The sequence below is a fragment of the Hydra viridissima genome, unplaced genomic scaffold (assembly GCF_058129835.1).
Source record: "Hydra viridissima isolate aposymbiotic clone 2 unplaced genomic scaffold, HvirCarnegie_v1 scaffold_2, whole genome shotgun sequence".
In the NCBI taxonomy this organism is placed as follows: domain Eukaryota; kingdom Metazoa; phylum Cnidaria; class Hydrozoa; order Anthoathecata; family Hydridae; genus Hydra; species Hydra viridissima.
The window spans coordinates 6,250,747-6,267,046 of record NW_028324301.1 but is presented as its reverse complement, the minus strand read 5'-3'; the positions used below and the strand labels follow the sequence as shown (position 1 = coordinate 6,267,046).

General features: G+C 30.0%; 2 protein-coding genes across 6 annotated transcripts; one reads left to right on the top strand and one right to left on the bottom strand.

Annotated features, from left to right (window-relative positions):
• Positions 1-3,493: 3,493 nt before the first annotated feature.
• On the bottom strand, positions 3,494-14,652 carry LOC145194219 (uncharacterized). 4 transcript variants are annotated; one of them, XM_090079424.1, is made up of 4 exons: positions 14,540-14,557; positions 13,622-13,695; positions 5,329-5,391; positions 3,494-4,741 (listed from the first exon to the last, which is right to left on the bottom strand). In XM_090079424.1, the coding sequence occupies exons 3-4, from the start codon at positions 5,355-5,357 to the stop codon at positions 3,634-3,636; spliced, it is 1,137 nt and encodes a 378-aa protein (XP_089935550.1). In that variant the 5' UTR covers positions 5,358-5,391; positions 13,622-13,695; positions 14,540-14,557; the 3' UTR covers positions 3,494-3,633. The 4 variants fall into 4 exon arrangements, with proteins under 4 accessions (XP_089935550.1, XP_089935551.1, XP_089935549.1 ...); XM_090079425.1 differs by lacking the exon at positions 5,329-5,391 and having other exon boundaries at positions 14,540-14,652; XM_090079423.1 differs by lacking the exon at positions 14,540-14,557 and having other exon boundaries at positions 13,622-13,764.
• On the top strand, positions 7,200-10,976 carry LOC145196072 (uncharacterized). 2 transcript variants are annotated; one of them, XM_090079426.1, is made up of 4 exons: positions 7,206-7,341; positions 8,686-8,834; positions 9,147-9,754; positions 9,891-10,976. In XM_090079426.1, exons 3-4 carry the CDS (start codon positions 9,151-9,153, stop codon positions 10,298-10,300), a joined length of 1,014 nt encoding a protein of 337 aa, XP_089935552.1. In that variant the 5' UTR covers positions 7,206-7,341; positions 8,686-8,834; positions 9,147-9,150; the 3' UTR covers positions 10,301-10,976. The 2 variants fall into 2 exon arrangements, with proteins under 2 accessions (XP_089935553.1, XP_089935552.1); XM_090079427.1 differs by lacking the exon at positions 8,686-8,834 and having other exon boundaries at positions 7,200-7,341.
• Positions 14,653-16,300: the final 1,648 nt, after the last annotated feature.

Here is a 16,300-nt window from a genome sequence, read left to right as displayed (position 1 = left end):
ATTTTTAAACTTGTAATATTCTGCAACTTTGAATTGGGTTATTTTCTCTTTACTTTTGATTCACTGCCCTCAAAAACGGTCAGATACCAACTTTCAGCCAATATTTTCCACTATAACTTGAATTATTCAGGAAAAGGTACTAATAAAAGATCCATAATTGAGAACACGGGCCCAAAAGATGGCATTTTCAGTCTAAAGTTCAAAACAGCATATCTTTATAATGATTCAAAATACTAAAACTGTCTTTTACATAAAGATGATTTAACATCTCTTCTTTTCTATAAAAAAAAATTCAAGCCATTGAGAGTTGAGCAACTCCAGGAATTAGTGAAAGTGTAAACCACGGTAAAAAAAAACAACAGAAAACTTGTCTTCGCCATTTTAAAATCAAAAAATGACTGTTAAAAAATGTTATTTTTGTTATTTTCTCTACATTTTTCCACTATAACTTGATTCAGCACCCTCAAAAATGATTAGATACTGATTTTCAGCTGTTTTCTTCCACTAGAATTTGAATTATCAAAAAAAGTGATGCTATAAAATCCATCATGCTGGGACTTGAGCAAAAAGTATTGCATTTTAGGCTAAATTTCAAATCATCATAACTTTTAAACTATTTGGAGTTGAGAGCTCAAATTCTGAATTTTTTCATGTTTCATTGAAATTTAAAAATTACCACAGAATATAATATAATAGGAATCTGAAAGGGTGGATGGAAATTTTCAAATTTTTGCCCCTTTAACTTTCTTGCGCAAATCAATTCTCTGGATGTAACAACACAACTTTAACTATACTCGAAGATCAGATTTGTGGGGGGATATTTGTATCTCGGAAAAAGTTTTTTGCGTTCAATCTTTCCTGGTTACATATGTCAAAATAAGTACACCATATTTGAGAGTTGAAAAACCCCTAGAAGTGCTAGGTGTAAAAACTAAAAAAATCGAATAAATATTTTTAACGATATTTCAAATAAAGTAGACATTTCCTTAATATTTACTTTTTAAATAATCTTATTTAATAAAAATGCTTTACAAAAAGTTTGAGGACTATTGCGAAGAATGAGACAATCGGCTTTAAAGCGCATTAGGCACAATTATCATAGTAATTATAAAGCTAACAGTTTAGAAAGTTCCAAAACTGGTGCTCATAATGCAGTAAATCATCTTATCAGCAAGGAAAGTATATTATGATTTTTATGCCATCTACACATGTCTGTTATTTGTTACGAGAACTGGTAGGAAAGTATTTGGCATTACGGAAAGATACGTATGCAAGATTTAAAAAATGTTCACCGGGTAATTTAAAAGTGTACAATGAAGATGTAAACTCTTTAAACTGACCCCTTCATACATCAGACTGCATAGAAGCCTAGAATTTCTTAGGAAATGCATTTGTCCTAAGCATTTTTTAAGAACAGAACTGACTGCAGAGGATTGTGTGAGAGAGGATCATTCTACCTAGGCAACGAAGTTCCGGATTTCTTTTTACAACATCCCCCCCTGCAGTTTCTAGGCTAGGTTTATGGTAGACGGGATATATATATTGATAACTGACAAGAGAAGAAGGATTTAAACATGTTGTGAGTCCTTAGCAATAAATATTAAAGCTTTTTTTTAAAAAAAATGATTTGAATTTATTTTAAAATGATTGGAAAATTGGATATTTGTAAGAAAATGAAAATATACACCTAGTACTTCCAATTTTTCCGATTAGCTTAGAAATCTCAAACTTGGCGATTTATTTTCTACTCTATGTATATAACCAGAATCTATTCTACCTAATTTGATTATGTGAAAAAAAAAGTTTTTTCGGACCTTAAAAATATCTTTTTTTTCAAAAACCCCATCAGTCGCTGACTTTCATTTAGATTACAATAATGAGACTAAATTTGACTGCTCATAACTTTTTAATTTACACGAATCCATTATTAAAAGGATGTTTTCATTTATTCAACAGTATCATGCAAAAGGTAATAATGTGTTTTGGCCGGATCTTGTATCATCTCTTTATGCAAAATTGGTTTTTCAGTTTCTCCAAGAGAAAAAGGAAAAATAATCCTGCTTGCACTTCAAAGCTTCATTCCCTTGAAAATATTAAGTCTATTTTGAAAGGACTTGTCTATGGAAACAAGATGAGAAGCACAAATGATTGATCAATTGAAAAATAGAATCTAAAAATTGAAAAAAGGCGAAAATTAAGACTTATAAGATGTCAGTATTGTGTACAAAAAGTCATAGATATGGTGAAGTTATTGATATGGTGAAGCTGCTCTATCGTCTGCCTGAGTTATAGTAGTATTTCTGTATCATGCTTTTACAGAACTAAAACATCTTTATTGGTTAAAAAAACTATTCTAGTGTAGTCTCATTAATGAGTGATTACCCGTTATTACTAAGACAACGGATAGGTATTGTTAACGGAGGGTAGACTCATTATAATCGTTGTGTTTTCGCTTTTCATTCCATCTATTTTGATAGTACAGTTTAAGTTTTGAACAGAGCACTTGGATTTTGGCTTTAGTCCACCCACACAATCATCACCGCACCAGAAACAATAGAATTTGGTCTCAGTGAACTTTGATTGTCATTATCACTGTATTTTAAAACATTAATGTGCTCGCTGATTACCCCCTGTGATGCGAAATGTCGCGATGGTGATTGTGTGGGTGGACGTTTTGATTTCGCACGCAATTCAAAAGAAAACTGACCCCAGAAGTGAAAAAATTACTCGCGTCTTCTCTAAAATATCTGGTTTTTTTCATAAAACAGTCATTTTTCTTTCAATGAATATTTTTTTTCATTTCAGTAGATGAAAAATCGACGCTGTTTTTAAAATTGACTTAAAAATCTTGTCTTAAAAGTGTTAGGTTAAAGCGTGAACCTAATCCCCTGATATTTATTACCCCTTTTTACTTTTAAAGTGAAAGTCGTTATTTGGTTTATTTAAATGTCACAAAAACAGAAAGCGAGGATTTTGATTTCAGAATATTTTTCATCATTAAGATTTATCAATTCGATTTCAAAATACTCTCATCATTTAGATTTGTATGAATATTTGAAAAATAAAATTTTATGAACATATAATTACACAATTACAAATTTGAAGGACGCAAAGGAAAATCAGAAATAATTTTGTATATTTTAAGGTAAAAATCAATTTTTTAAAACCTTGTGTCATTTTTCTGTTATGTAAATTACTGTTTGAACCTGGTTTTTTATACAGTGCATCCAGTCTATGCCAAAAGTATGATGAAAGAAGTCGAAAAAATTTTACATTCCTGGCTTTTTGAGCAACGCGACAATTCCTGTTTTTTAGTAGTAATGTTTATTTTAATCCTTCGTTTCTATTGAAAGACTTTGTTTTAATGCTTCAAAGCGCATTTAATGCATATGGCGCTTCGTTAACTACGCGTTCAAATATGGCGCTTCGTTAACTACGCATTATATGGTAAAAGAACTTTCCGTACCAAAATAATAAAATTTAAAACATGTTATTGTTTTGAAATAACTATTTGAAAATAAAACAAGCCATACAACTTTTCAAATTTTCCAAAATGAGTTATGGAATTTGAAAATATCGAACAAAATTTTTTGAAACCTTTGCTCAAAACTCAGCAGACAGTGATAACACAGTTCAAATAAACACTAAACTAGGCCTCGGACAATTTGATTTTTGGCAGAAATGCTTCATGCTGATAAAAGGGATTAACGATTGGCTGTCTCCTTTAAATGAAGTTATTTTTTCTGTATTTGATTCCTCCTCTGCAACGTGAATAAGATTTTCGCTGACATCTTCAATAACGACGAATGTCAAGGAAGATCTTTGAAACGTAGATTGTTTCCGATTGTATCTTAAATTTCGTCGAGGAGATTCGTCCACGATTGAATGGAGTTCACTAAAGTCAAATTTGCAGAAATATTCTTCGCTTAGATCCGGAAGGTTTGGAGAATTGCAGCAGTAACCGAATTTTACTTTGATTTTAGGGCAAGCTGCAATTACCCTAACTTTCCACGCACGCGCAGTTGCTCCAACATTAGAATATAATTTTGACGGTCTGTGAAAGTCAGTTTTTTCCAGCAGCGCTGTTTTTTGGTTTTTTTGTATCATTTTTTGTTCAGGGGTGTTTTCCTCAGCTTTAAACTTCAGGTCATGTTTTTCAAATACGCAGCATTTAAATGGAGAGTTTTTAATGTTTCTGCCGTTAACTTTTACTTTAATCTCGTAACAACCAGGCTCACTTATTTCATAAATTACATCATAGACTCCGTTGCAGTTGTTTTTTAGAACGCATTTGTAATGTTGTTCCGTGCTTTTTTGTATTACAACGCACACGTTGTCTTGTTCGACCCAACTCGCGTCTCCGTATATATTACAGGTCTTTAAAGAAAAGTGTGTTGGTTCGTTACATATTGCATATTTCAAACCGATACCTGAAGCGTAAGAATTTTCGGCGTATGCTTTGCTTTCGTCGATTTTGCCGCATTTCTCCACAGCATCGTATATTTCTCCTATGTCATAGAATCGTAAGCAATTTCCATTAGTATCAATATTTTTTTGCGGACTATTTGCAGCTCTCAATTTATCGCTCTTGATTTTTTTCAGTATGTTTAACAACGTTCTTCTACGCACCTCGATTGCTTGAGTAACTTGATCGAAAAAGAGAATAATATCGTTTTCCACGTTTTTAATGTTTTCTTCAAGATTGAAGTCATTCCTCGAATCTGCGTGCCTAGCCAGTAAACTAAAAATTTAATTTTAGAGTTTAAAGCCGACTAAAAATCATCTCAGTGTTATAGTTCATACTGATTAACTCTGCCATACTGTGAAAATGTTTACGTTCAATTTAAACATTTCACCCAGATTTAAAGGAATTTCGCCTCGTATAAAAATTCAATCAGCAAAAACTATTATATTGCAATCGCATGGAACTTTTACCCCGGGGTGAAAATTCTCTTAAAACCGAGGAGAAATAACATGCTACGAGACAAGTGGCGCTGAACTTAGGAATAAACATTTTAGGGGTTGCTACGAAATAAATTTTCAAATTGGATTCTTGTGAAGCAAATCTCAGATCATGATACTTTGTCCCTTCTGTTAGAATTATTAGAAATGAACAGAATATATCACTGTTTTGAGCTATCTAACTCTTTATCCTTGCAATTATCGAAAGATGAAAAAAAAAAAAGAAAAAAAACCATCAACAAGAGGTTTTTTTGAATAACGAATATAAAAATATATACCCTATAAAAATATTACGTGGATTAAAAGTTCGAACTTTCGAAGGAATGTTAATTACACAAAAAAGGAATTTTTGCGAATGTTTCTTACCTAAATGTTGAAAGCGTGTCAGCTTGCATTTGTGCCTTCTTTTAATAACTTTTTTTTTTCGTTCTAAAAAGAGATATGTAGTTTACGCGAGATATCTAACAAGTTTAGTTAAAGAAGCAAAAAAATACCCGAGATGCAAACGCAAACATACTTTTTTTTAAAAAAATGACGTTATTATCAGTAAACCATCAACTATGCAACAGCATTCTCTGCAACAAAACAGAAAGTTTAACCAGAACAAACGTGGATTTTAATTCGCTTATTTCGTTATCATACATGATGCATATGTAATTTAATTATTGATATTGTCTTTGTTCAAACTATATTCAACGACGGTGAATTTTTCAATAGTTTTTTTTACCACTATTAGTTAAGTGTATATAATTCTCATCCAATTCCTTTTAGTGTTTCGATTATTTTTTCCACAAAAGTTAATTATATTTAACAGACTTCACGAGTTCCACATTTTTTCAAAAGTTTTTTTGGAGGAATTTGGCTTTGTAAAATTATTAAGCAATTACTAAATGATATTACGAAGCCAAACTTAGATAATTATCTGTATTTTTATTGTATCGTTTTTAAATGAAGGGCTGATTAAAACACACGCTTGTACTTTTTGTTTATACGGCTTAATAACATAGATATATAAAATATTTTATATATCTATGCTTCACAACGTTGAAGATCAAAGAGGCTAATAAGCTTAGAGGCCAACGCAACTCGAAAATAGTTTAAATTTCTTTGGGACTGCTTAAAACAGGTATTTCAGTGGGATCTTAGTCTGCAAGTCCGTTTTTCTTCACTTGCTTATAGGATGTGTAACAGAAAGAGAAGCAAAACCAGAAAAAACGTTTTCAAAGATTTTTCAGGATCTTTTAAAGAGCAACTTAGTCGTACAATACAAACGATTCGCATTTTAACATTATCTACTTTTTTTCTTTTACATACTTTTTGTTAAAAAGCACATTCAAATCAATAAGAATGCAGCATTTAACCTTTACATTTATTTTTGCTTGTGAAACCTGCTTTTAGAATGACGTCATAAAATATATATGTCCTGTTTGTACATCAAATAGATTCTGGGATCTCTCGGGTAAAAAAAAATCTTTAGCAAGTGAAAAAAAGAACTTAAACTTATTTTTTTGTTTGTTTTTTGTTTCAATGTTTTCTTGATATTAATCATGATTTTGACCTCAAACTGTGATTAAAATCAAATAAGACGTGATGTTCACATTTCGATTGATAATATTTTAGATATCTATATCTTTATTTTTCTTGACCCCACGATCCTGTTTGAGAATTCTTAATATAGTCGCCTCATATAGTCGATATCTGATAAATTTTTTTTATTGATATTTTTTATTTCAATTGAGTAGAAAAACAGAACTAAAGACCTAACTAAAAATAATTTCTGCGATTTAAAATTTAAAATAAAAATATCAATAAATAACTGTTACAGGCTAAATTTGTTACATAATAAAACTGCCTCTTTTTATTCATTTTTAATTACTAGCAGATTCAAAACTCTCTGATCTTTAAAAAAAATGATCATAAAGAGTTCATCCTTTTTTTTATTTTTCTAGTTTGTTATTAAATAACGAGAAGGTATTTAATAAAATGTTGTAATCAATTTTAAAAATATTTCATCATTAACTTTAAGCAAATATGAAGATTGTTGTAAATGTGCTTTATACCATCATGGCTTGTATAGGTTGCCAAATATAGCGAATAGACAAAGAACTTTAATATTATTCCCTTCTGTTCGTTGACGTACATCTATTATGGCATTCCTTTTACAATTTTACAATAATTTTTTTAATGACGTAAACATGCTTTCTGCGTTACAGTTTATTTTTAAACCTTTTTGAATCATTTTTATGCCGGCGATAATTCAGATGGAAAAAAGGTTTATGGAATAAAGATGGAATAATGATTGTTCGCTGCTGTCGAAAGCTTTTTTGTAATGGTATCACAAAATATGTGATATTATTATGATATTAGTATCATAATCAGGTAAAAAACATTTAAAAGTAAAAGATTATAAACAATTTTTAATGAAATTTTTCAAATACTATAAAAAAGATTTAATGAAACATTATTCAAGAATTAAAAACTTTATTCCGCTACGTACATCACGATCATCGTGGTGATATCAGCATCAGTACAGTAACGCACTGAAATAATGATGTTTTGAGTGACGCAATTAAAATAATGGGAGATGCAATTGTTTTTAATACCTTTTTCTTCATAACTAAGAGAACTTGACTTGGTTAGAGCTACTCAGCAATGCAGGTTTCATGCATGCCAATAAAAATATACATTTAGCCTTTATCTTTCTGCCGCCAATTAACAGTGAAAAATCCACGATCGGAGCTGAAAAAACTTTTTTTTTTGCCATATAGCTACTTATATTTAGAAATATTGTTAAACATTTATTACATAACTGAAAACGTCACAAAACTTTAAATTTGATTGATATAAAAAAGCTTTTCTTTCAAAATTGTGAGATCGAAAAACCCAAAGATCTAAGATTTAGTAGCTTTACAAATTAACAGCTAGTAATTCTAAGATCTTATCCCATTATTCCATAAATTTTTTACAAAATATGATTTTAAAACTGTTCTAATTTAATTTGCCACGACTATAAAAATAACTGAATGTGAAAAATTTAGATTGAAATGGCATAACAATAGGATAAATATAACTGTCATGTTAAAAATAGCAAAAAAGGTTGACTTTAGTCTCTTCAAAATGAATATTTTAATACAAAGTTGTCGAATCTTTGAACTAATAATATGGTTTTTTCAGTACTCAGTGGTAGTTTCTTCATCGAAGTACTCCTATATAAACAATACTAATAATAAGTTACAGAAACCATAACGATGAATGTAAGGCAAAAGGTTATATGGCTATTTCTGTAAAACTTTACTTATGTCCGCTAAAAACCTCCTTTTAAGTTGTCTAAAAATAGACCCGAATGGTTTATATGTAACTCTGCTACATTCAATAAAACTAGAAACACCTGTAATCTTAAGTTCAGTATCCAATAAGAAAATTTGCCTTAATACCTAGTCATCTACAATTTAGGAACCGGGTTGGTCGGCCTATCCAAAATATTATATTAATAATATTTACATGTTTTTAGTGATTTAAGTTTTTCAAGTGAAAGTTTTAAAACTGAATTCTAAAAACTATAAAAGATAGATTTTTTTTACCTAATTTTCATCGATATATCCATCGATAAAACCATCGATGGTAACATCGATTTATATCTATCAATATACCGGTTTTATTTTATAAGTATTTATCTGACTAAAAACAGTAAAAGTTCAATTATCATCTTTTTCTCATCATTAGGGTTGTTCCTCTTTTGGTTTGCTTCTGAATTCAAAACAAGAAATAGAAGCTCAGATTGCAACCATCATTCCTACTGATGATAGAATTGATAATAAAAATATTACTCAACATTTCGCTATTCAGATTGTGACCAGTAGAACGTCATCCTGGTGAGATCAATAAACGTCACTAAAAAAACCACAAACTAGTTGAATTTCATTCTGCCTACCAGTAAAGTGCCACCATTGCTATCAACCTTTTCATTTTTCTTTATTCTGAATTCCCTTTTCTTATTGTTAATCCTTACAATTTGTTTATTACGTAACATAAAGTTTCATTAAAATAATTTTTTTTCTTTCTCACTTTTGCATTAATTAACCTTTAATGGAAATAAAACGAACTAAAGAAACATCAATTATTAACCATTTCTTAGCTCTATTTATTAGAACAAATTTGTTAACTTTTCTCCAATTTGTTTTAAGGAAAATGTTGAGTGCTCATGATTTGGTTTATAAACCGAGCAAAAAGTTTATTTCGTTATGGACTTTACCGCCAGGGTCAAAGCCTATTGTGAGGGTAGAAACGGATAATTGTAGCATTTCTGCAAAGCGCTTGTTCAATATTGGTTGTGCAACTTTAGAGCTGTACGAGAGTAGCAAACCTTGTTTTGGTTTATTTCAAGGAAGTATTTATCCGATAAAAAAGTACGCTCCGACAGAAATCATCGTCCTTCCGTGCAAAACTGTGACAACCATTCAACGTTGGTGTTTCAACCTATCAGTCGAAACAAAGCTCATCAAAATTGATCCTGCAGCATTTCGCCTTTTGGCTTTGCAAGTTTCTAATGAAATTAACATGGGTAGCTTTACTTTAACAGAGGATGAAAAAGAAAGTCTTGAATCTACATTTGATGAAAAGTTCGTAACTTACAAGGAATACGTTATGGTTGCTCGAAAAATTGCCGACTACGGAACAATCAAGTTTCAAAACGTGGAAGTAGTAAATAGTGTAAAGTTAGTGAACAATACGCTGCGAAAAGGTTTAAAAATTGAGCTAAAAGTTTGCCCGACCAACTTGATGGTTTTGTCTCGTAGGTTTTTTTTAGGTTAATACTCCCCCTCCCCTTCCTCTCTTAGTTTACTAGTGTTCTATTACATTTTATTAATGAGAGCAACTGATATAGAGATGCATGCGATTTATCTTCTTTTTTTTTTTTGTTTTTTCAGCAAAAATGTCCATTTCAATTCCCTGGCGAAAAATTCGACGCTTCACCGAGATTAATGAAACAAAATCAATTTCTTTTGAAGTTTTTTTAAACGATAGCCAGTCGTTTACGTGGTTGGAAGTAAAAACTATTCAGGGAGCGCTTCTTTTACAAGCCGCTACTGAAGCGATATCCAATATGAAAACAGAAATAGGAGAGCAAGAGTTTAAACAGCCAACACAGTTGACAAACCCTAAATCCAAAAATACTTTAACTTGGGATCTGATTAAAAGTGAGATGCTTGGCTTGAAGAGCAATAAAGAGCAATGCAAATGTGTATCTTTTGACGAGATCCATTCTAGTGACGATGAAGATTATAAAAAACAACGACCAATAGGCGGCAACATGAACTGTAGCAAATGTATGACTTAGTACTAAACTGTACGTATTAGTATTAACTATCGAGTTTTTCACAGATGTCGTGCAAAGCAGTGAATGGCATAAAACAGTTTTGCAAATTTTACAGCATTTCTAGTTTTCTTACTAAAACCTTTTTTTTAAAACTTTTTACAATTTTTAAAATTGTAAAAATTGTATGCGAAATTATAACAATAGATTACAAAAAAAAAGAAAAATTTCATGGTGATTTAATGAAAAATTTTTTGAAGTTTGTAAGTTTTCGCAATCAAGATTAAGTTTTTAAAAAGACTTTAAATTATTATTCTCTAATGGTACATGTAATGATCTGCTATTCGCATGAAGCAGCCTAAGAATGAATAAACTAAACCTTATTTGGATCTCTTTCAAATTATTCTTATCCTTTGAGTTGTTAATAAATTTGTTACCACTTGCTGAACCTTTCCTTAAATAGAAAAATAATATCAAATCCGACTTCGAAGTCTGAAGATTGTATTTTTTCACGGATGTTATTTCACCAACTTCTTGTTGTTTTTTCTTTTTCTTTTTTTTTTTTTTTTTGAGTATATTTAGATCGCTATCAGTAATGAGTCTGGTAAATGCGTCCACGATGATCTACCTTTTGTATACTGAATTAGATTTAATGTTTTTGCTTTTTCCGTGTATGAAATAAATTCTTTAAATAGCTAAATTGATTGTAATCATTTGAAAATAACTTTTTTGGATTAAAAGTTAGGAACACTGGTTCAGATTTTTATAAGGATCTAGGTATTTTTCCATGTTTTCCTTAATTCGCAAGAAATCCGCTCATATAATTACGGCTGATAAAACTTTTTTCATCCCTTCCGTTTGAATCCAATGAAATGATAATTTTCATTAAAAAGTTTTTGCATAACAGAAGCAAAGATATAAACTTTGGATAATTTTGAGCTTTTAAGCAAAAGAGGATTTTTAATTTCACATTTGTAATTCGATATTTCTGTTGGCATGACGACCACTTTTTCCTTCGATTTTTTTTTTAAAGCTTTCCAAATCTTTTTCTTGAATTTATCAAAAGTGATTTTGTTAAGAGAAGGAAATTTTATTTTAATCTTGCCAGAATTTTAATCTTGCCAAAATGGCAAACCTATTGAATCATTGAACACTTTCTCTTCTTCTGTTACAAAATTTAATCTGAAAATTTTAGTATGGTTTTTTTTTAGGGGCGTGACAAAGATATTTGTGGTATTTTCTAGATGATATTATAATTACCTGGTCCGATGTATAAATTTGAAGAAAAAGAACCGTTATATTTAAACTGAAAGAAGTTAGGAAAGAACACTCTCGAACCCTGCATTTTACTTTATTGTGCAAGTCAAAAAATTTTGATGCAATAATTTTCATTTTAAATGAGTAAACTGGCTAAACTAAACATGTGGTAAGTTTGAATTTCGTGTCAACCAAAACTTAATATTATTGCAGTAAGAAACTTACATCCTAAAACAGATGTATTTGTTCACTTTTTTCTCATTACGATGGCAAATAAATGAAAGTGAAAAACCATCAAGGTCATATCTGTAGACTACTGCGGTAAAAACGTTACATTTTTGAAGATCTTATACTTTTTACCATGCTTTATTGATTGTCCAGTAAAAAAAATTTTTCTGAACCAAGTTTTAAGTGAAAAAAACAGTTAAATAATAATTCGAAAAGCAATCATGGTCTAACTTTCTAAATTATCTCAAAATCATAGAAATGTGACCATTTTTTCATCAGTAATTTTGATTTCCCACCAATTTTCCATTCAATTTGTTCAAAGCTTTTTCTAACTTTAAAATGCGTTAAAAAAAAGGAAAGAAAACTTCAAGTGAATTTAAATGAAATATATTTAAATTTGATGCAGTAGTAAGTTTATAACACTGTGATAAGTTAAAATTGTCGAGCTTTCGCTGTTGTTTTTTTAGTTGTTATAATCAATCATTGCAGAGAAATTATTGAGATATTTTACGGAGAAATTTTTTTTGAAATGAAAAAGAGTTGACAATTCTGATTATAATGGTAAAATTTCTCTCTAATGGCTGAAAACAATCAACATGCCCCCCCCTTTCCCTCCATGTTTGTATTGGGAGACTTTTATTAAATAAAATTCAGCTAAAAAAATGAAACGTAGAAACGGGAAAAGTTGTTTTGAATTGTTTGTTGGTAGTTCAATTTGTCGGTTCAATATGAACCATTTGGCTTCAACAACCCTACAAATACGCTATGGACACTAAACAATATCTTAGAAACAATTTTTGTTTTCTCTGAGCTTTTATGTTATGTCAATGCAATTCATCAAATTCAATACAAAATTGACGTCAAACTTTCTAATTCTGTAATTCTTATTAGTCGCATCGGAATTTTTAACAATATTTCAATTCTTTGTTTACATCACACGCTTAAAAGCTGTACTCGTGGTGTTACATTGAAGTTGTTTGAGCACTTTTTCTTCAGTTTTTCCAGCACTTTCTTAACATAAAATATAAAGAAACGCCTTACCGTACTTTAGCATGATTTAATCGAGTAACTATTGCATAATTTATAAAAATATGACATCATCCTTCTTTTTTAAGTTTTTATCCATAATTCTATTTTCTACCGATTTGTTGCTGACATTTTGCGAAAAGCACTCAAACAAAAAAAAAACAACGCAAATTTAACACAAACAAAACTTTATTGCTGTAGTTTAATCGAACTGAACCTCCTTTTGCATGAAAGTTAATTCAAAAATGCCTCAAAAAAGACAAACAATATGATATTGAAAACCAGGCATACCTTCAAAAGTCACAACACTTAAAAACTATAATGGCGATAATCGATTGTTATCCCCAGTATATTTTTATCATCAATAAGAATGGAACATTCTCTCTCCTCTCTCCGACATTTTCAGAAGTGCTCAAGTAATACCTAACAAAGTGGCGGCAATTATTCAAAATAGTTTGAACCGAGTTTACAGATCTAACTTGATCTTGTGCCCATGTATGGAGTGAACTGATTTTAACACTTCCTTCTTTGGTGCTTCATATTTAATATCAATGAACAATTATTGGTTATAAAAAAGTATAAGTGTGTGTGTGTATATATACACACACACACACACACACACACACACACACACACACACACACACACACACACACACACACACACACACACACACACACACACACACACACACACAATATACATATATCTTAAGAAATCCACTTATGGATATTTTTCTCAGAAAAGAATTTTTTTAGGAACTATTTTTTGCTACTTTTCTATTATACTGGAAATAAAAATAATGGGCCTAAAGTTTAAAAAAAATTTTCATACTGTGCATGCGCCAATGTCTTCATATGTCAGGCTCCAACTTCAATAAGTATACAACTTAGTTATATGAAATCCTTCTAAAAGATTTGAATTATTTACATATATTTGTTTTTTTAAAAATACGAGTAAATAAAATTTCAGCAACAGAATGAATAGTTTTATAAACCATAAGATTGCTGCTGAGAATTAATAAGTTTGTTTAACGCTGCTAAAGAAAAATTTGGAAAATTAATCAATTAATTAACAGTCTTTTTTAAACGCTCGATATTTAAGATCATTGATTTATTAAACAAGTTTAAAAGATAAAGATACATTTTCTATAGTATTAAAAATAATCAAATGTTCAAAAAAAAAAAAAAAAGAAATAGCTTGAATTCCAATTGAAATAGGAATTCCCCCTCCCCACAGTCCGCGGCTGGGGGGAGGAAATTCCCACTTGAGTTGATGTCATTTTGAACCTCAATGTGCAGTGAAATTTCAAAAATAACGTCACAGATTAAAATAATGATAGTTTTTAAACAAAAGTTAAACGAAGAAATTGGAACTTGCTAAGTTCAAAACATGATAAAAATGAAAACTTTTTTATATTCTCTTTGATGATTGCAAGATCAGCTGCTTCTTTAACTAGAAAATTTTAGTTTCTCAAACTTTTCGTGGTCTACAAAATCTAACATGTAGGTCTATATATATATATGATTTTAAGTTTAATTTTTTTTTCAAATGAAATGAGTTCCTTTAAAATTGTCTTGTTGAACTTACAAAAAAAAATGACTGGAAGAATCATAAAAGAAAAGCTGAAAAATGGAAAATACGATTAAATAGGTAAAAGTTAAAAAAAGAAAAAAAAAAAAAGAAGAAGTAAATGTGCTAACATTTTTAATTTCTTTTGTATTATTAGAGTTAAAGAGAAATTGACCTAACCTGTGCCTTCCTCAACCTCCTTTAAACAAGCCACTCACTCCAGCTGTAACTGTGCAAAACAATTTGATTCATGAACGCGATTACAATAAACTTGTTCAAATAATCAAATAAAAGAAATGTTTTTTCTAATTTAAAAAAAAATAATAAAATAAAAAAACTGGTTCAACCTCTAAATAATCCGGTACAATTAATAAATAATTATAGTTCGCTAGTAACTCAAATACTCCCGGACTGTGAAAATATTTTTTAAATGTTGATATTAAAATATTTTTTCTCGATGGTTAAATTATTAGTTTAGTACAATCGTCGGTCTAAGAATATTTGGCGGATTTCAATTGCTTACGTCGCGTTGGTGAAGAATCGCTCTAAAGTCAACATGTGGCATTATGCTCAACGTTAGTTTAGAAAAAGTCTAGTTAAGTAGTTTATAAAACCACGTTTAATATTGTGTAGACTGGAATATGAGTAGATTTTGTTCATATTCAAATCATACGATTTTGATAACAATAACACCATTAGAAAACTGACATGACTAGCTGATTTATTGGCAGATACGTTCATACTTTGATAAGTTCATCCTTGGCCACAGTATATCTTTATTTAGTGAACACTTTAGGTTAAATATTTTTTTAAAATTACGTATGTCAATAACAATCTGAACATTTTTAGCGTTAAGCATTTCAGTAGTGACCTATTCTGTGAAATATTCTGCTATTTCAATATTTGGTGTTTGTTTTGGGCCGTCGATAGGTCCCACAAATTTAAGGGTAAAAAATTTTCTTAAAATGTCAGACAGGAAGGAAATAGTTTTATAGAGTAAGTGGTAAGAGTAACTTAATTCAAATTTGTTAAAATGAAAAATCATTTTTATATTTTTTGACCAATTTTCTTCTTGATAAACTCTACTAGTTGATCAACAATTAAAAAGACATTCTGACATGATGACATGAGATGCTGAACATTATATAAGGAAGGGCCACTTGGCCGCTTGGTCCCCCTCTCCCATCATTAAGTTCTAATGATTTTTTATATTTTAAAGGTTGATAAAATTAAAAGTTATTTTTACTCTGAACATTACTTTTTTTAAAAAAAAACAAAAAATAATTTTTCATATTTTTTTGAAATTTTTAAAGTTTTATTTTTGATGTTGCAACTCACGAAATCCTTGGTAAAAACCACGTGGAATTGTTTGAAGTTCTTTTTAAGGGTCATTTTTGGTGGGATTAGAAGTCATGTAGATGCTGCAATCATTGGATCTTATTAAGTTCTTATAATAGCGGGTATTTATATAGAAACACATTTTTTAACGGAAATTACATGATCAATCGAAGCTTTTGTACTATGTACTTATATAAAAGATATAAACATTTCAATAGCTTGATTCGAAATTATAAAAAAATTTTCGTAACACAAAGTTGTTTCACTAGGATGGTTTAAATTTTAAGTCCCACAGTCATTGTTTTCTATTTACAAAGAGCTTTTATCATGTCTAGACATATCTAAACTAGTCCACAATACAAAAGTTGTTATTTTGGGATGAACTCGGTGTTCACCAAAAGATTTAGGGAGAAACATTATTAAACAAGAATATTAAACAAGACAATTTGGAAAGTCTAGAAATTGAATGGTAATTTTTCACATGTGCAAACTATGGGGAGCAACTGAGAAGGCAAAGTCTTTAAATGGGGGTAAGTACCCCCATTCCCACGACTACCACCATATAGAAGAAATGGAGTTGCCTTGACTTATGATACCAGATAT